At 40.0% G+C, this 21285-nt stretch overlaps 1 protein-coding gene across 1 annotated transcript in view; it reads left to right on the top strand.

The window, feature by feature from the left end:
- Positions 1 to 21285, top strand: part of TENM1 (teneurin transmembrane protein 1) — a 256274-nt gene that overhangs the window by 187734 nt on the left and 47255 nt on the right. Inside the window, exons 18-21 of the mRNA XM_064463313.1 lie at positions 2751 to 3000; positions 3907 to 3927; positions 7978 to 8210; positions 19125 to 19279. Coding sequence (XP_064319383.1) covers positions 2751 to 3000; positions 3907 to 3927; positions 7978 to 8210; positions 19125 to 19279 — 659 coding nt within the window. The remainder of the gene's footprint in view (positions 1 to 2750; positions 3001 to 3906; positions 3928 to 7977; positions 8211 to 19124; positions 19280 to 21285) is intronic.

Here is a 21285-nt window from a genome sequence, read left to right as displayed (position 1 = left end):
TAACAGGGCAGCCTGTAGGCTCGTATCAAAGCAACAAAACCAAATAATGAACTGTGTTAAACCAAAAGGGTAAAAATAACGAGTGTGCTTCTGGTCTTATCTAGAAACTAGTGAGCTGCTCTTCCATTTCAGATGTATAAAATGTATTCTAAAAAAGGACAACAATGTGATTCAAACTTAGAATTATACATTGCACACTTATCTCCATGCCACCGTGAGTGAAATGAAAAACATGAGTAGCCTTCTTGAGTACGAATATATTGAGATTTTTCACTTAAAGTATTCCCTCTCTCTGTATGAGCAGCCGCTCTTTTAAGAAGCATGAAACTTGCATCTGTTTTTGAAACACTGTCACTGGATTAACTACAGAAATAGCGTTGAATATAACATAAAAGTCTTTCTAAAAATTCTCTGTTGTAAATTACAATTTTCAAACTAAAACTAGAAGCACTTTGCTTGATTAGTTAACTAGTCCTGAAGAGCTTATATCTAATTTCAGCGACGAAGCCTTGTCCTCCAGCAGGTCTGCTGCTGCACGCAAGGTTCCTACACAGAGACAGGGTGGATGTGCTTGCCTCCCTCCCCGTAAAGGCTATTCATTCTAGAGATGTTACAAAATCAACTAAGTACAACAGAAAAGTTGTAAAAATAAACAGATGCAATTTTACAGAATTGCACTTCATAGCACAGTCTAAGCTGCGGAGGTACAAGCGTCCACATGCAGAAACCACAGCAAGTAAAAACTGTGTTCTATTGCCAGATGTAAGTATCTTCAGAAAAACAGAAGGAAGAAAAGATGTCTGATTCCAGCAGCATAGATGTGAAATAACGTATATTGTTGCAATGTGGCTGTCACCGGAAACTCAAGCTTTTTAAATGTATACGGTTTTGCATCAGTAGGAGCGTCAGGTTAACAAAGCATCACATCCTGTTCTCAGCTGCACTGAACTGTTCTTTTCCCACTTTTTTTCCCCTCTCCAGTCTAGAGGTTCATTCACTTCTAATTCATTTTCTGACACAAAGGTTTTGGTCAGTTGGGAAGATCTTCAGGGCACTTCTCACAATCAAGAAGGGAACACATACCATAAATACTAGTTCCTGTATAGAGTCCTTTTAAAGACACCTATATCTCATGGATACAAATGAATGTGCTATTAACCGATTTTTCAGAGTATTCCTTGAATTAGATTTTTCTTCTGATGGGCAAGTGTATTGATTCCATTTTTATTTATCTGGCGGAAGGAGGAGTAATTTTACAGGGACTTTATGCTTTACGGTAATTTCAGCCCCAGTGCAACACAACACCGACTAAAATTAAAGCAGCATCTCGAAAGCCAGAAATTAAGCACATGCTTACATTTATTGACAGCAAAACATATTCTCCAGAGCCCTGATTATTTACTGGCATTTGTATGAGGCAGCTGAAAGATTACCTTTCCATTGTTAATTTCAGACAAAGGGCAGCATCTTCATTTAGTAGTATTTTTATCCGGTGCGTAAGGGAGGATATTGCCATTAATTTTACTGGCGTATTTCCAAGATGCCTTTTTTTTAAGCCAACGTTCAAACAAATATACATGTTGTGTCCGCTATGGCTCAGAAATAATTTTTTAAAAATATAATTCCCTTCAAAATAGCTATGGCAACTCTCAGTAATTTCCAAGGAGAATTTTAGCTTCAGACTTACCTGAAAGCCACACAAAAAAAAAAAGTTAAACAGAAGTTGGTAGAGACAGTACGTAAATACATTTGAGGTACTTTGGGAAAACTCAGACGTGTCTCGACATGTACTTCCTGCAGTATCTAGAATATGCTCATTTCCCAGGATGCTCCCTTGTGTTTATTCTTCTACTTGTGCCACTTTTCTGATGAAGTACTGGGCTTTCCAAGGGAAAGAAGAGGTTTTGGACTGTGGTCTAAAAGAATACACATCTTCCATTCGGAAATAGCCAAAAATCTTACAGTAACATGCCATTTTAAAGGTACTTCTTAACTATATTACTGCATTGTTATTTAGAATAAACACTACAGCTATCAGCTTGATGAAATACACATTTGTATTGGTTCTGGTATCACCAACCTAGTAACTGGGAAGACTTTCAACAACATATGCTGCAGAGCAGTGCTAAAATACTGACACACTGAAAAGGTATTTTAAACTTTATGGCAGAAGTTAATATGTTCTTGCTGGTAAGAAATTCATTTGTGCCTCAAGATTACTCTTTGACTCTTAACTTGGCTTTGCTGCACTTGGCACTGCTTTTATATACCATGAAGGACTCGCATTTAAATTTGAATATTGATTTTATACTGCCACTCAGTGCTCTTTTGTGAAAAATGCATAGTAGTCCTGCTATTAATCTCCTTTAATTAAATATTCAAACTGCCTAAGAAATTCCTCTGCTACCTAATAAAAATTTATGAATAAAATTAATATTAAAGTAGTAATCCCCAAGAAATCAGATAGCACTGCAATTAACAGTCAATTTGTTAGAGCATTAACCAACCATGAGTTCTCCTCATGATGTTGGCTTTTAAAATAGCCACTAACGACTAATCAACAAAATGGTGATGGTGAAGCTTGGGACTGAACAAAATTGGAAGAGATTAGTGGAACCCTGTGACAGTTTTTAAAAGATCTGCTGTTTGTTGCTGGTTTGGTAATCTGATTTTCTAGAGGACTGCATATTCCAAAACTGCGGAATAGTTTAAATGCTATACGTTTGCTTTTTTTGTCTGTTTTCCCTTAGGAATTGTACACAAAGGAAATGGTGAAAACATGTTCATTTCCCAGCAGCCGCCAGTCATCTCAACCGTGATGGGCAACGGACACCAGAGAAGTGTCTCTTGCTCCAACTGCAACGGTCTTGCTCTCAACAGCAAACTCTTTGCCCCGGTTGCTCTTGCTTCTGGGCCTGATGGCAGCGTGTATATTGGTGACTTCAATTTTGTCAGACGGATCTTTCCCTCTGGAAACTCGATCGGCATATTAGAATTAAGGTAAACAAACAATTAGCTTTCTCTGACTAGCACTTGTTATCCTGGCTGTGATATGCCTAGGGAAACTACAGTGAACCGTTTTTCACTTGTGACTTGAAGAAGCAGCCGCATTTAGTTGCCTTGTGAGCATACGTGTCATTGACTGTCAAACAGACTCATCAGAAAACTTAGATTTACTTTACAGCCATCAGTTAAAAAGGGCATCATAAGTGGCCTTTAGAACAGGTTGTGTGTAATGCATTTCTACAAAGTGCAGAATTAATAGAGCTGATTTTTCTTCCTGTGAGATTCTTCATACATTTTCTCAGAAAACTTAAAATATTCCATGCAGTGTATTTCTGAAGAAAAACGCATAATTCAATAGCAATTATGTGCAGAACCATGTCAGGTCACAGCATTGTGGTTGGAGATAGACTTACCATGTTGAAAATTAATACAGTTAAATTGTTCCTCACCTGTAACAGAGGATATGGCCGAGTTTAAGCAGCCAAGAGCAAACCTGGCACTGCAGACTGACATGTCGCAGTCTGAGCCTGTGCCACCATTAATGACTGCCCTGTAATTACGACTCCAGCTTCCCATTCCCTTTCAGGGCCAGAGCAGAAAGCAGGAAAGATTTTGGACACTGATACATTAAATTTCTCTTACTTGATACTCACGAATCTCCAGCTCGCTAGCATTGCTGGTGGTGATGTGTGCTGGTTGCTCAGAAATGACTTGACAATGTGCAGGCTGTGGAAAGGAAGCAGGTTGAGAGAAAGAAATAATTCTGCGTAACAGGATAAACAATGTTTTGTTTTCGGGATGCAGCTCTGTGAGCAGTCAGGCAAAGAATACAGTTTTGATGAGGACTAACACTTCTTGTCTTTTTCTTTTTTTTAAACCTGAACTTACCTGTCTCACTAGGAATAGAGACACAAGGCACAGGTAAGTAAAGCACGGTAACAGCAATATGTGAACCATGTTCAAGAAAAGTGTCTTACAAACGTCCTTTTAAAAGTCTGGATACAGAGAAACACTCTGAATTAATAAACATAAATGTTAATCAAATTCACCATTGTTTATAGTAAAGAAGGTTTGATTTGTTCCTTTCGAAGGGATGAAGTCTCCCTCTAAAAACCAGCAAGCAAAGATGGAGAGGTTTAAACCCAAAAGCTGCAAATGCATTTCATAGCTGTCAGATTCATTTCACTGATGGGTGAATGATCATAGATATAGCCAGCCGAGGAAACTGGAGTTTTAGCAAAGAAATGATAAAGAAGGCTTCAGAGTCACACAAGAGGACTGTGCTTTAGCGGTTCTAGGACACTACAAGCTTCAAAATCTGCCACAGAGGGGCACAGCAGGCCCCACAACTGAGGGCTCTGTGTCTCGGCTCAGCCCTCACCTCTCCAGCTAAAGCAAAAGCAAGTGGCTCCTCACCTTTCCAGTTAGCATTTTGGCATTGCAATGTAAGGATTTCTTTAAAAGCATGAACAATGTACGTTAGGCTTCTGCGACAGACGGTGAGGGAGTTAGTTATAACAGTCCAGCTGCAGAAATGACGTTGCAGGCTAGAAAGACTTAGCAAAGCACCAAGGCACTCTGTATCCTTAGAAACAAACTTCTTACCATTTCCGTACTTAAATGAGACAAATAAACCAGCACTAGTACAACCTGAGCTGATGACTTCATGGCATAGTGGGAAGCAGAGTGTGGGCTGAACGTGTGTGTCTGCAGGATGAGAGCATTGGTCGGAATTACTCGCTTTAGCCACAAGAATGCTATTGAATACTATAGATAATTTGCCAGCCTGCTTACAGATGATGTCACATCTCATATATTTTACACTGAAAACTTAAAGAATAATTCCTAGCTGGTACGTGCAAGGTTCTATTTTTTAACTTAAGGATTGTTTCCATTTGCCTTCACCCTAAACTGACCGGTATCTTTGTAAGCTAAAGAAAAGAAGCCAGTTGAACTTACTCTGTAATGCATTCAGAACATGAATCAGGTTTTAAATTCAGGGGTTACTTTTGGAAAGTAGACATTTTTTTAATACCTGCTCACTAGTACTAGTTTCTTGAGATGAACTTAAACCTTACTTAAATCAAGTTGTGACAATACTCAAGTTCCCCAGCCCTATTAATTAGATAGTAATTGCCTCCGTCAGCATTCTGCCCAAGTAAAATCTGTGGAAAATTGGAGGAAGTCACTTGAAGTTAATGTAGTCTTTGAGGTTATGGGGCAGTACTCAGCAGTCCCGCTGTCTGCCATTCTCTTGAGGTGAAAATTTCTGGGATGCTCAAAGAAGCATGTGGAAGCAACAACGAAAAGGTGTCAGAGGCTCATGACAGTCTGAGCAGGAAAAGGCTTCAAAATCCAGTTCCTCAGCTTCTAGTCTCAAAAGATCAGGAGAAAGGGGTTCTTTTTACCAGGACAAAGACAATACTGTATAAAAAGGATAGAATTTGGAGACCAGTACACAGAGAAGGCCGCTGATCTTATTTTTGACTGTTTAAAAACAACTCATCCCATTTATTTTTCTTGCCTTCAAGATTTGAATAAGAAATAACAAAGCTGTTTAGTAACTGGTAAAAATGGAAACCAGGCTTTGAGCTTACGGGGAAAATTTTTTGCTGTAGGATAGTAATAACTTGTTCTGGAAAGATTCATTGTAAATCCTAGTCTACTTGGTATCAGTTTTTAATAGGCTAATTTAAATGAACTCAGATTTAGATTTGATTGCAAACTTCTGCAAAGGTAGCAAGTATTTGGTTTTGTTCCATTTTTTACTAATACTCTTTAAATTTAAACGTTCTAGTGTGCAAGGCTTTAAGCATAAACATCAAGAGTTTTCTAGCAGCTGCTCTATTAAATATAATGACAAGGATGACAGAAAACGTGTCTACACGGAGAGTGTATAATGACCCCTGGTTCTCTGCAGTTTCTGCTTGATGAACAATATGTTTATTTAACATCTAGAATTCTCCTTGCAACTTTTTCCACAGAAGTACTTTAATAAAAAGTCATGTTTTGCCTGGCCAGTCTCTTCTGAGCTCACTCCAAAGAGCACAAATGATTCTTAATGTTTTCAGCAAACAAAATTTTATAATGCTGGTGATACATAATTCGGCATTAGTTGCTTTTAGCTCATCCTCTAACTCATGTTTCATCATACCACTGTCCGCTGGTTCACTCTGTCTCCTTGGTCTGGGTTTCACTTCTGTTCCCCAACTGTGGGAGTATCTCTTTCCTTATGCTTCCCACTTCTTTCTTTTATAGATGTTTATGACTAAGGTCAGCTTTAAGCTAGTCTAGCTTGTGGCCCAGTCCTCAGAGATGCTGAGCAGTTTCTGTCCCTTTCTGAATGGAGAATAAGAACGGAGAGAAATAGGCCCAAGCTCCTCTATCACATTTAGCATGGTACAGCATTAGCTTTATCACTTATAAGTGAAAGTAGGAGTTCAGCTTTAGTAACATATAGAGTAACAGTTTAGTAACATACAGAGTACTCAGTAGATTGCTAAAATGAAAGACATTGGTAAGTAGTTTTTACACTGTTTTGCAGCATTGCTCAGTAAGGTAGAACTGTCTCAGAGATGGTTAGTAAAGCTTAGTATCTGCTGCAGCCAAGCAAAAAAGAGGCTCCACCAATCTGAAATCAAATCAGTAAAATAAGTCACTATCATCTCATATATTACACACCTGTCCTGGAGCTTCTGCCAGTTCTTCAGTTCTATTTTATCGAGATTCTTCCTTTCCTGGTTTGTTGTGGCCATGAAAACCTGGCCCTGCAGAAGGAGCTGTACGCCGAGCGTTGTCAAACCCACCACAAACAGAACCGACAAAGCTGAGAGGAGTAACTCGTTTCCTAATTTTGTTGCAGCAATCTTACATGTTAGTTAATTGTAGCAACGTTAATAAAATGTCAATTTAACCAGAAAAAAAATCTTTGCAGTCTGCAGAGCAGACAGGAAAGTCCCGTGCAGAGTCACGGGATGCAGGCAGGTCCATGCCCTGCCCAGCCACCTGTCAGAAACCTCCTCCTCCCCCCAGAGAAACACGGCGGTGGTGAAAATACTGTCTGAGCACTAAAACTTTCTGCCAGGCATCGGCCACTGCTGTGCCCGTCTCCCACCATTTCAGTACCCAACTCTGTGACTTAAAGGACCTGCACCTATCTGGATTTTTATTTTATTTTATAGTCAGGACTGCAGTCTCGCCAGGCTCCGGACACTGGCACGGTGTGCCACGTGCTTAGGCTCCTGGCACTTTCCAGTCAAAAAGAAACAAAAAGTCATACTGGTTAATAAGATGCAGCCCAGTTCTCTGATTAGAATTTATGATCCTCACCATTTAATTAGCATATGTAAATATTTTTAAATAACATTTTATAATCTCAATAAGGCCCTTCGGTGCATGAATTACGGTGCATTAATTCATGCCTAGTTGCACTGACAGTACTTGGCCTTCTGCCTTGCTCCTGACAATACAGTCGGCATGAATTAAGGCACCATATTTCACACCTTCATATTTCCTAAGGTTTAGAAACAGATAAAAATAACCAAGAGTGGGTATTTGTGCCCATGCAGAACAGTCTGTGATTCACTTTGCTGTAAGTTTTCAGTGCCAAGAGTACCAGGAGTTAGCAGGTATGGAAAAATGACCTTGCTTTTGATAGTAATAATTATAACTAAGCTGAAGTCACTCTAGTTAGCTTTATACTGGGTGACTTGGTACTAATGCACAGACTAATTCCACCAATACTTTCTCTGCATAAGCTCACCACCTGGTACGTAGCTGGCAGGTCAGGCTCTGCAGTCAGTACTGGTTCCTTCCTTTTGGCGGTGCTTTCATGAGCTACATCACAGCTAGCCTCACTTATGCCTCTGTCATCTCCAAATCATTGCACAGATGTCTTTAGAAGCGTTACGCTACCATGTACAGAGATTTAAAAGAAAAACAATTTAACTTTGATGCTCTTTTCTCTTTTAGTACAAGCCCTGCGCATAAATATTACTTGGCCGTTGATCCAGTGTCAGAATCCCTTTACTTGTCAGATACCAACACCAGAAAAGTCTACAAAGCAAAATCTCTCATTGAAACAAAGGATCTGGCCAAAAACGCAGATGTGGTGGCAGGAACAGGTGATCAGTGCCTTCCATTTGACCAGAGTCACTGTGGAGATGGCGGAAAGGCATCCGAGGCATCTCTCAACAGTCCAAGAGGTAAGAAAAGAGCAGATCTGAAGTACTTGGTGTTGGTCATCTGTCATTTCCTTCTGTTATTTAGAAACTCAGACGCAACTGGATGTACCAAAATGGGTCTGAGGTGGTGATTTAACCAACTGTAAGCAAGCCAAATCATTTCAGAAAACTTACTCGTGTTTTTTAATACAACTTTTATGAGGGGGTAGCATGAGCAGCAGGCTCCAGCTAGCATCCTCTGAAATGCTCTTTCCTTGTGGGGCAACACTCATCGTTTATTACCTTTCTATTGCAAGGTGGCAGCATTTAATTATATTTAACTTTTAAGCAAATAATATGGTTGCAAAGTCAGATTCTATATTTTATGCATTCAGGTGATTCTTGTAATGTTAATGGAGCTTACTCATACACATTAAGTCAGGGCTGTTCAAATCAGACAGCCAACAAAATCAAGTTTGTTTAGAACTCTAGTTTGTCTTTCCTCATTAAATGCACTTTGCAAAATACGAGCATCTCACCTACTGCACATGACATAAGCATTTTGCTGCAGCCTTCCTGTCAGAGTACATCCTACGTTGTCACAGGCAAATGCACGTGAAGCCTTGGATCCCCACCAATGCCCTTGCAGTGTGCATTAGAACTGTGATAAAGTCTCTGGATTGGATGCTCTAAAGCAGCTGGTCACCCTCAACTCCCACGGAAATCCCTGGAACAAAGGGTACTCAGCAGCTCCCATGGCAGAGCCCTGAGTGGGCTTCTAGCCCACTCCCCCGTAGCAGACCGCTCCCTCCTAATGACTAGCTCTAAGGAAGGGTTTTGGTTATTTTTTATGAGCTAATATAGAAAGGCTGTATATCAGCAGGAAACTAGAATGTATATCCAGGCAGAAATGTCTCTAAGACAAGCAAATAATGCTGGTTTAAGGCTTAGCAAGAGACCCATTGTAAGTGACTTTAACGTGTCTTTAATGATAGAAGGTAAGTGTGAGGTAAGGACAAATAAATGTTAATCTTCAGGCAGCTAATTAATGTAATGAATCAATTCTAAAAATAGTAGAAAACAAAGGTTTTCAGATCCTTTAGAGGCAAAATGATCAATGTTTTATTGCTGATTACAATTTCTTATATCTAATTACAATATAATTAGTTGCTCCGTCATATTTTCTTATTGGGGAAGTATGTTGGTAAAAATTTGTAACATGCTATTTATTTTAAAAATACCCATGCACAGCTGGCTTCCTTAACAGAAGGTTCTAGTCATAAAGAAATTAACGGAAATAAAAGTACAATTCATAAGTTCTGGGGCAGCCAACAAATATTTAAAAATTAACTGCTAGCAGACAATGGCTCATATATTGGCAAATTCAGGTGGTGGCCCCCAGCTGCTTTTGATTTATTCATCTACTCTAAATTACATCAGTTTGAAATTGTCAGATTTGTTACGTTTGGGGTTTTGGATTTCAGTCTCAAGGAACTACAAACATTCCTGTTTTGTGCAGCATCAACCTGTAGTCACCAGCACAGTATGAACAATTAGCTATGTATTATCATAATGGCCTTATAAGTAAAAGTCCTTGTTTTCCTCTAACTGAGGTTGCATAACCTTGGAAAGTAGTAGGAAGTACCTGCCTGGTACCCACAGATTATTTATTAAGAAACCTAGAAGTCTCACATACTTAAATACAGTTTTAGAGATTCTTTTGGATCACTTATTTTGCTTGTCATTGGAATAATTGTCAAGTCAGATGATGTTAACATTTCTACTGAAACAACATTTAAACAGTATACACAAAAATGTTTTTTCTAGGAGGCAGGCAGTACTGAAAAAATTTTTGTGAGTCCACAGGCTCAACAACATCTTATCCGCATTTATAAATACTTGAACACAAAGGAACAAGATGTTATATATTTGACCACAGAAATAAATTGCTTCTAATTTCTCGCCTCTGAGGTTTTTAGAGTGCAAAAACAGATACGTGACAATGCAGCTGAAACAGAGTAATTGCCAAGATATTATTAAATATAATCGTTTGCATTATTCAATGACCAGGCAAGATTAGCATTTATTTAAGCTGATAGAGAAACATTTTTAGGCTTTTTTTTTTCCCATTTGCCTTCTTACTCTTGTCCTGACGATTCATTTTTTGCCTGTTAGAAATGAAAAATAAATTCACCTCTCACTTGGTATCAAGGTAATACCTGAGAAAGAACGCTGTTTAGTGGCCGTCTGACCTTGGTAAATTACAGCTCAAAAGTTGTATTCTCATTTTTGCTACCGGCTGCTTGTGACTCTGAATAAGGGCTTATGTATATGTCTCAGTTTACCCATCTGCAAAATCGATAAGAAATACCTACTGTGTAACACCTGTAAAACTTAATCCTCTATGGTAACATCCTCAGAAGTATATTAATAAGTGGAAATTCAAATACTCTCTTATTTATTTTTCTGAATGAAAGTTGCTTCAAATGCTGTTTTAACTTTTTTGAAGACAGTGATTTTTCTATGTCAGTGGACAAACAGGTAGGTTTTGGGAAGAGCCCGAGGTTATTATTTAGTGATTTAAGTCTTCATCAAATTTTACTTCTCCTTTTGTTTATTTGGCAAGGCTGCCTTTGCCTAGTGACCAGGAATTAAATGCCAGACAGGAAAACATCATGAAGTCACACTAATCAGTTATGATTTGATCTGCTCTCCAGAACTTTTCTTTTGCAGGTAACAAACACGGATAGCTTTGTTCAGCCTGTTCCCACTTCTCTGTAAAGGACTAGAGACGGGGCTTAGTGAACATTAATCTTGCACTATTGTGTGTTGAGCTGACTTTGAAAGATGCTTTTAAACATGCATGGGTGATGTAGTTGAAATTTGAACTTCAATATATTATTTTTACTGCAACTTTCTTTAATTCTGTAGAGATCTCAGACTAATGAGTCATGTAATAGATGACCAAGTACTTAAGCAGAATGTGAAATGATACAAGGTGGGGACATAAAATAAGATCTGTGACAAGCCGAACACATTTATTACACAAGAAGATATTGAAAATGAAGAAGTAACTACACAAGATATTAATCCTTGACTGAATTCCAATCACTTGAACTTTACCAAGTAACAGATTTTAATTTTGGGGTGGGGAATTCTGTTTGGTGGGTTTGGGGATTTTTTTGATAAAAAGTATTTATGGCACATCTAGTCACCAACACTATCATTTAAACAACCTGGATTAGTATTTATAATAAGGCACTAAGGGATAGTGCCCTGATTTTCACTAGATTAGTCATTGAGTATTGGAGCAGTAAGAAGCACTAAAATTAACAGAAATACCTGGGAGTTGTTCTACTTAGCACTGCAAAGCCAATGCCTGGATCAAAGGCATTAAACACTTACCTACCCTGCCCTTCTGAAATCAGTGGGCTTTAGGCACGTAAATGGATTTGACTGACAGTTTAATTGACAGAGGCAGTGAGAGGCTGAGACAATCAATCAAGTTACCACATTTTTGCTGAGCTACAGTGTCTCCCAGTCAGTATACTAAGAAAAGTGTTTTAGATTAACATCTGATTTCAATTACCTTGTATTTGTGACAGCCTCAGAGCATTCACACAGGACAGCGGTGGTGGAAACGCAAACTAAGTAACTTTTGTGAAAACAGTTCAGTCCTTGCAATGATTAAACCTTAAGCATCAGAAGTGATTTACAACTTTTGGAAGCCCGAGCACTAAATCCAAAGGTTTAAGCATCTGAGGTTCTGCAGGGCTTGTTTTTTGAGTCCTGGGTCCAGACCAGCCTCTAGAACTAGAAGATAGATGCACACAGTGTCTGTGCAAGCTGCGTGTACGGTCAGTGCCTCAAGAAATTAAAAACTACAATCTGAGTACAGAGTACTTGAATGCAGTACAGTGACCTCACTACAGATGCAGCGACCTCAGAATAAGCACCAGGGAAATGTAGAAGGTCAGAGTAAGTTCTAAATCCCACACATAAAAAAATACCTTATACGCAGCTGTAAGCAAAGAACCTTTTTCACTCAGACCCACAGCCATGAACTAGCAACACAAATGAAAGCTTAAATTAAAAATTGGTTCTGCAGTATAGTTTTATTCATTTTGCTTGAAATTACTAAGAAAATACTAGTTAAAAAAAAAAACAAACCACGGTCTTGAAAATGTGTTCACCCCAGTAGCTTACATCGTGAAATAATCAGTCTTGTAGCTCACCATCTGCAGCAATGCTTTCTAAAGTAAATAAAGCTGTAAGAACAACTGCTCAGATTAAACCTTTACATTTGTCAAATGACAGTAGCCCATTTAGGGCCTGCTCCTGCTCAGATAAAAGATTTCTGTTACCTTCAGTAGGATGCAGACCAAATTCCTAATACAGCCTTTTGTGAAAGCAAGACCCCCTTGTCATAAGTAATGATCAATACTACTTATTCAGCAATCTTTGCTACTCTATAAATTCCTGAGACCTTTTCAATGCTTCCATACAATTTAAAAAGGAAAGCAGAATGTGGTGAGACATTTCATTAGCAATATATAAAGTAAGAAGTAGGCAAACCAAGGTGATTTGTAGCCTCAAATCATTGTCATGCATGCATCATAGAACCAGCAAAAAAATTCCTCTCGTGCCATTTTTGATTCAGCAAAACTTATCCCGTGTTTTTCTCTTTGGTAGTCTTAGCTACCTATGATTTCAGAAGCCTGGGAATGTTGTAGAACATTTAAGGTAAACTTTTTGGACAACATGTTGTCCTAAATTTCATCCAAGCTTCATCTGAAAGCATAAGTTATTCACATTTCTGCTAACCATTGCCAGCAGTAAGTATGACCCCAGTCATCATGGCTTAGGCTGGAAGCAGGGCATTTCCATTCACAGTCATTAGTTAAAAATGCTGTTTGCTCCAGCACTACTGTTACGCATCTAGAGAGAGCAACACTCAAGTGCAAGTACTGAAGTCGTGTTCCAGCTGACAAAGAACTGCTGAATATTTTGCCACTAGTAGTGAGACAGTAATGAAGTGAAGATGACAAAGATCACAAAGCAACAGACTGCAAATCACTTGAATCATATTTTGAGTGGTGTATTATGGTAACCTATAAATAACTAATTGCATAAAATTGCTTTAGTAGTTTCTAGATGGCAGCTTTAATTAAAAGCACCGGAGACATTTAGAAGTTTAGAAATGGATGGCATGTAATTTGCCCTTTTACCAACCATAAAATGGTAATTAACCAATTTGATTCACTTCTTCCTATTAAAAGTTTTATGAGAATTGCAAGTTCCTTCTAAATACAGTTTTTCTTCAGCAGAAGGTAGCATTCTCTTTTATCAGTCCTCACCAGTAGTTTTAGATGTTCTTTTACAAATTCCTCAGAATTTTAATTAGAAGTTTTCAACGTAAAATGCTCATTTGCAGAGTTTTTAGCTGACCAAAAAGTGTAAAGTACAATTTCCAGAAGTGGGCAACATATAGCTCTAGCTGCTGTTAATTGATGTGTTTGAAAAGGATTTGTTCCCAAAAACAGTCTCTTAACGCGAGTGTGGGTGGAAAAACGAAAAGAAAATATCTTAACCGGGAATTTACAGTATGACTTTTAATCCATATTTTTAGCACTTTAAGCTTAGCTTAGATCCTCTAATGTTGAAATGCCAAGATTTCTAGACTGAAAGGTCATATGTATAATAATCATAAGTATTTTGAATTTATACCTATGAGAACTACCCACAAAAGAGACCAGTTTGCTTTCAAAGTGTTATTTGCATTTGTAACTGTGTACGTATGTGCACTAAGGCAGATCCGTCAAGGGAAATAACCCTTTAACCAAAATCACTCCTGAGAGCATATAACGGGAGGTTATAGTCAGCCTTCTGTGTTTACCATGCTTGTACTCGGCCCATCTACTAAGTACTATTTTGTGCAGAAAATGGTTATAAAAAGCAAAACTTTTTCTTCAGAGTCTTTCTAGTGATGATACTTAGTAGCCATGTGTGATTGCACTAGCAGCAGTTCATTTTTAATGTTAGTTAACAGAATTTCAATGTTCCGATTAAGAGACCTCTAAGTGTTATAAATATTGTTCCAAGATGTCTGTGCATAAATCTATTGGAGATAGATGTTCAAGAGAGTCTTTTACATTCAGGTACAAAATCTAGTCATATGTAAGACAATCCCAGTGACTAAACATGACTAAAATCAGTCCTTCAGTACAAACAGGTTACTCAGAAAAACAGATTGTGCTCAGCCCTGAGTCAAAGAACAAGACTAAATCCTTGGACAAAATAAACTTGTCCTTACTCAGTGTTTAATGAGGAATCTCATATCTAAGCAAGGTAAGGTGCAATAGGTCGCATTTGTGCCCAAAGGCAGCATCAGCTGAGCATACAGTTCACTGCTATAGTTCCTTAAAAAAAAAGAATCAGACCAAGAACCTACATCTCTGTGCAAAGAAAAGATACCTAAAAATGACCTTTTTCACTCACTCGTGGAGCAAGCAGTGTTCCTACTTGCACTCAGTGCAATTTCTTACACTCAGCATGTGCATGTTTCCTCCAAGTTCCTCGGTGATTAAAGCACAATTGAAGTGCTGTGTGCGATTTGATTCTGTGTTACACTGTACGTCAGAAAAGGATTAAAAATAAGCTCTTGGAGTACAGATTATGTGAAGCATCATGCAAGATGTGACAGGAACATTAATGAATCCAACTCTAATAATGAATAAATTGGGACAGTTCAGGCACAAACTGTATTTTGTTTTCCAATGCATGCCTCATATAGGGTATTTGTCAACAAGACTTAAATGCATAAGTAGTTTTTTCAAATGGGTAATCTTGGTTTAGTATACGGGAGTAAGCACTGGAAGCAGTAGTTTGTTGCTGAACACATATACGCTGGTACTTGAAGAAGCTGGCTTATTAGGAAGTACCAGGAATTTATTATCTTTAGTACCAATACTGAAGACATGGGCTTGTTTATGCCATCACACTACCATATGTACTTCCCTTGCCAATAGATCACTTTTCTGCAGTGGCTGGAGAGCAAAATGTACACTATTAACATTAAAGGATCTTTGGTTTTCTTATATAGGCAGTGCTTGAAATCCATTCAGCAGCACAGCCAAGTAGCTTTATTTCATTGCAGCACAATTTTTGATTTTTATATAATGGATGGTTTGCAGCCAACACAGCCATCTGTTCACAGGGAAACTGCGTAAAACAGAAGATGCACTTGCCCTAGTGATAGATCCTGGCCTCGTGTTAGCCATGGCATGGATCTGATCCAGGGCTGCGCTACCCAGGTGAGAGGCATAGCTCCTTGTTTACCATGCAGCACCACCCCTCTGCAAAGGCAGACTAAGAGATAGCACATGTGCTGTAGTTCCCACCCACATCAGGTTTCTCCTTTGAGCTTGTGAACCACATGGGAAAACAATTCAAATCCCACCCAATATTGCTCCACAATGGGTATCAGTAAGGTTAAAACCACCCCCAACAACCACAGCTGCGTGCACACCACAACCATCTCATACAGTGGTCCTTGCTCCTCACGCCTTCCCTGCCACAGCAGTCCAGCATGGCTTTTTTCTTCTCAAAAGGAGTCTTGAAACTCTCAAGAAAGTAGTGGGAGGCTGGGGCTGAAGGCACTTTGTCTCCAACCTTCACACATCCCGGAAGAAGAAACCCTAGAACATTTTCCCATCAGCTTTTCCATGTACTACTAACTCCTTAGCATGCTTCAGCTTTCCAGCGTAAAGCTGATCAGAGCAGGGCAGAGGCCAGGAACCCCTGAGCACCCCACCAAGAGCAGCAGGAGGTGCCTCAGAGCCCAGCCCCGCCTGCTCTGCGTCCCCAGGCTGTGGTGGTAGAATCAACACGGCCCTTCTATTTTCTGAGGAGAAAATTTATTCATGTACAAACTAAACTGCTGATCATGACTTGGGCCTTCAGGAACTATTGTTGTAAAAGCCTCCACAGACTTCTAGCTGCGCCACAGAAGGTGCAGTCCTTTCAGCATGGTTTGCTCTGTTGGCTTCTGCTGTGGGTGTTCCCTCAGAACAACATTTGGAAAAACCTCATCAGATTTGTATATTAATTGTTTATATGGTCATTAATAACCAGGCTGGATTTCTTTTTGCTTCACTTGGGGTTTTAGGATATATGTTTTAGTAGCTTAGTTGTATCAAAAGAGATTTGCAGTTTGCTTCACACACCTAGGCTGTGTTCCTGGAGAGGCAGCGGCCCTCAGCTCCGGCCCACCAGCATCCCAAATTCTGGCCTTTTGTGTACACAGGTCTAATCAGCACAAAGTCTCTTTAGCATGCATGACAGACAGAGATGCCATCCCTTCCCAAAAACTGCAACGCTCAGGTGACCCCCCGATACCAAAACAAGCCCTTTTGCTCCTTAGACGCACTCTTTACCTTAGGTCACCTTCCAATCTTCAACCTCTCAGAAGCAGACAACAGCCATGAGCCTGCCAGTTATTCTGTAGTTTTTGAAAGCATCATTAGTCTCTAATTAAAGAGTAAAGACCTTCTGAGGGAGCAGTACCAAGGAGGCATGAATCTGTGAGCTCACAGGCCAGCAGGGAGCCAGCACCTAAGATGTCTGCTTTTCCTTTAGCCTTTTTATAACCTCCCAGATTTTCCCCCAGCTGACCCCTCCAGCCCCGCCAGGTGATTTCAATCCCCAGGTGACATCTGTCCTGGACAACTAGGCATTCAGCTGTTTCACATAAGGAAGTGATGTAGCCTAACCCTGTACCCTGCAGCGCTTCAGCAGTCTGCGGGCACCTTTTGTCCTGGGTGAAGAAGGTGGCAGGATAGTGAATACCCTTCTTCCAATGGCAGTCCGCAGCCAGGTAAATATGCTGAATTGACCATTTAAAGAATTAATTTCAGCTACCAGCACTATACTGGTAGGTATTCTGAAAGCTGGGTGTAGTAGAAGTGCTAGATGCTAAAGTTAACTGCTGTGGCCTTTGGATTTTTTTTTTTTTTTGTGATGATACCCTCAGACATTTGTGAGGTGCCTGACTGTCATCTGCGGAGATGAGGCATCTCTGGATGGGAACTGGGCAGTGGGGGACATGACGGCAGCATGTATCCAAAAGCCTGTCCCCCTGCTAGGCCTTCGCAGCCTCATTTGGTGCCTCCCTCTCAGCTGGAGTATGGGATGGAGACCCTCTGGCAGAGGGGAGAGCCGAGCCCTCGCTGACCTGATGGCTGCAATAGAAAAACTGGTGTGGGCATTATTCCTGCTTTCTGTTAAAAAAGAAATGGTCATGGGCAGCTTGTCTTGGGACCCTGCTGCTGGATGTTAACACTGTAAGAGAAAGCGTATTATACTTGAACGTGTATGTAACTCAGACTCAATCCCCAGGCATTTCCAGCTGCCAGGTACAGATTTACTCAGGGGCCTGGGGAGACTGTCCCCCCTTCTCCCAGCCCCATGGGAGATGCATGTTCCCCATCAGGGCTACCTGGTCCTGCCCCCCCCCCCCCAGACTGCTTATACTCCCTTGCCCCCAGCTACAGCTGCTCCTATATATTTAAAGTAATTAAATTAACTATAAGGAAATGGAGCTGGGAGGTAAGGGAATTCAGTTTGTTTTGGTTTTTTTTCTTTGTTAGTGGCATGTGGAATAGCTGTGTGAGATCCTAAACTGGCATGCAGACAAGTGTTCTGTAAACTCAAGAGTACATGCAGCCTTTGGTTGTGCTAAATGCAGAGGACAAAAATCAAGAACCATATAAGCCACTGTCCAAACCATCTGTTCAAGTCCTCTGCCTTTCATTTCTGTGTAGCAGAACATAAATTCATTATTAAAATAGCTTGGCTGTGCACAGCAGCTGCTATAATTGCAAAGTTATGCAACTTTAAATGGGAAATTATGAAGTAGTTTAAAGCAAGAAATTGAGCGGTTTCAGTAGAAAGGATTTCACAAACCTAACATGAATAGACGTGCTTTTCTAGCTATATTTTCAATATTTCAGGGAAAAAGCATCTTACAGTTCATGCAATACAGAGAAGTCTAACAAATCAAATGCAGGGAGAACTGAGGAGAGTGTTAGACTGGGGCAGGCCAGGGCCAGGCATGAGTTGTGACATGGCCGTACCACGCGCTGCTGGTGGGAGATAGCAAGCCCTCTGTTCCTCAGTTTCCCCACTGAAATACAGAAGACCTTTCCTTTGCATAGCCCTTGCATTTGTTCCAGGGTCCCTCTCTCCTGTGCAGTGCAGGGGTGCTAGAGCTATTGCAGATCCAGAAGTGGGAGAACTGTGCTAGCTCCTGCAGAAGCCGGCTGCTGTCATGAGGCTGGTTCCAGTACATGACCATCATCTTGGGCAACCCTGCAGTGCAATACGTTCTGCAGCACGCATATTCCTTCTGCCTGCTAAGCAGAGCCTCCTCGGCACCGTTTGTATGCCTAGCCCATATTGTAACAAAAGTCCCTCTCGCTTTCTGTGGGTGCTTCTTCCTTGCTCAGAGGCTCTGATAATTCAGACAGTACAGTAATGAAAAATATTTGCCTCTGTGTGAGAATTAGGAAAGTGAAAATGAAGAAAATAACTGTAAGATAAGTTTTCAGAAAAGCTAGTCTTGTCCCATTCTGTGATGGACATGGAGCAAAGTTACTGAAGACCCCAATTCTGTATATAGAGTTACATTATGAGCAAAGCCTCTGCTGTTTTGTTCTGTTTCTTCCTCATATCTTCCCTCTTTCTCTGTAAGTCAAAGGCAGTCTGATATACAGGTGTAATCTTTCCATATACAATTTGTATAAGCCTCAAATAAGCAATGGGTAGAAAAAAAAAGTCATACTTTTTTTTAATCAGATTTTCAGAGTCTAAGAGGAGAGGAAGCATTTTAAGCTCATATTTTTTTAATCTAGATAATGTCAGTATTAACACTCTTTTTTACCCTTTCCCTTCATCCAGGTATCACTGTAGATAAGCATGGATTTATTTACTTCGTTGACGGTACCATGATTCGGAAAATTGATGAGAATGGCGTGATCACAACAATAATAGGTTCGAACGGCCTCACATCAACCCAGCCATTGAGCTGTGACTCTGGAATGGACATCACTCAGGTAGACACCAGGTTTTCATATGTTGTCACTTTTCTACACATTGTGGAGACAGATAATTTAGTTTCCTGTACAAGGGTTATATATCAGTATATGCGAGATGAATCAGGTAATTCTGGACTGCACAGTATGGAGTGGATCTTCCATTCACATGATTATTTGAAGGTGTACTATATAAATGCAAAACCATACACTTGATTTTTTTTCCAGGACATGGCATATGAATGTGTAGAGGGGCTTATATAAAGAATACATAACGCTTTAGAAAGTTGCTTGCTACTCTGAGATACATCATCTAAGGAGTTTATCAGAAGTTTAGAGTACTTTTCTTTAGTCTAGCATTCAGACTGATTTGCTTGAACTAGTAAATGGAAAAAATAAATATTCTCTTTACATCTAAGTCTGTTCCAAATCATGGAGGAGCATTACAGTAAGTAATTACACAACAGCAGTATTGTAGTGAAGCTACTGCATTTCAATATGTTCCTCAAAGTGCTTTTTGGTTCTTATTTCAAGAGCAGTGTAAAAGAAATTGGACTAAAAGACACTTATCACATCTCTAGTTCATGCTAAAAAAGATATATGAAGAAATAGAAATGGTACTTTTGACCAGTCAGTGAGCCACACTTAGAGACAGCACAAGGAAGGGATTGGCCTTTGCTAATAAACACTTGAATTAATTAGCTTCAAAATGGGGGAAAAGCTGTACTTGAAAAAACCTTAAGACATTCAAGTAACATCCTAAATTTATATTATGGACTGTGTAAGCTAATAACCAGGATCCAGTTAATCTTGCACTTCATTTTCTCCCTGCCCTTTTCTCAGTCCTTTGCAATTGGAAAATTGCAGGTAAAATGCACAGTGTAACAATGGTAAGAGCTTGTTCCTCATTTCTAAGTAGGCTTTGAGTAATAGCAGGTGACTGTGATCTTGCAGTCCCACACATGAAGCATGTGGGGTCAATGTGTCGGGTAGCTCTTATCAGATTTCACAGGGACAAACGATGGAATCTAATGCTGCTGTCACAGGAGCACTTGGGGATTTTATTACTAGAGTCAAAACAGGAAAATGTGTCCTTGTTCCATTTCACCTGTCACTGCACCCTAAGTATTTGCAAAGTAGGGGAGGGGAACCTCAGCTTCAGTGTTCCCAGTTCTGGGGTAGACACGCCTTTGTATACTCTCTGGCCCCATAGACACATAATTGTTTCACGTAAAGCAGGGCAGGGCCAGCTGACTTAGTTGTGCTAAACCCAAGCTTAAACTAGCCCAGTAATTGTCTTAAGATCATAAGGCTTCTGGGCCCCTTGGCTCCTGCCCTGGCACCCCTTCTTGCAGGAGAGCCAGTCCTGCAGCAGGAACCCACTAGAGCAAGCAGTGCTCCCCAGCTGGAGGCACTGACTCTCCGCTCCATTGCTACGTACCAGCTGGCAGGAGCGATGCTTCATGGAACTTAAAGCTGCCTGAAGCACATTTGCTTGTGTCTTGGATACATATAACAACTGCCTAGGGCATCAATAACCAGATTAGAGATCTCTGAGGTGCAGGACATGGTGCCAGGTGCAACGTCTGCTCCCTGCCTTCTCCTTGTGATCTGCATCTCAGGCTGTACAAATAATTGCTTTACTGGCCATATAAAGTGTGGCTGTGTATTTATGTTCAAATTTTTGCTCATTTTTCTCAGTAACAAAATGTCTCACTAAATCTGGAATGGTGAGTTTTGATGGTTTTCAATTTCTTTTAAAAAATGCAAATACCCTTTAGCAAATAGGTTGCAGCAGGGGGGTTGACAAATGCAGAAATAGAATTATTTTATTTTTTACATTAAAATTAAAATAAAAAGCTAAACTTTTTGGTAGGGTGGCTACTTGCCAGAAATGGGTTTATTTTACCTTACTCTGCAACGTAGTTTCAATGCCGTGGAGAAAGGGATTCTGCAAAATCATAGGTAAGAAAAAGCATGTCATAGAGCAAATTCTTCTTCATATTGCTCTCGGGGCATCACCATTC

Source organism: Phalacrocorax carbo, chromosome 11 (genome assembly GCF_963921805.1).
Source record: "Phalacrocorax carbo chromosome 11, bPhaCar2.1, whole genome shotgun sequence".
Taxonomy (NCBI): Eukaryota; Metazoa; Chordata; class Aves; order Suliformes; family Phalacrocoracidae; genus Phalacrocorax; species Phalacrocorax carbo.
The sequence above is the reverse complement of the archived record's forward strand: the minus strand, read 5'-3'. Positions and strand labels throughout refer to the sequence as shown.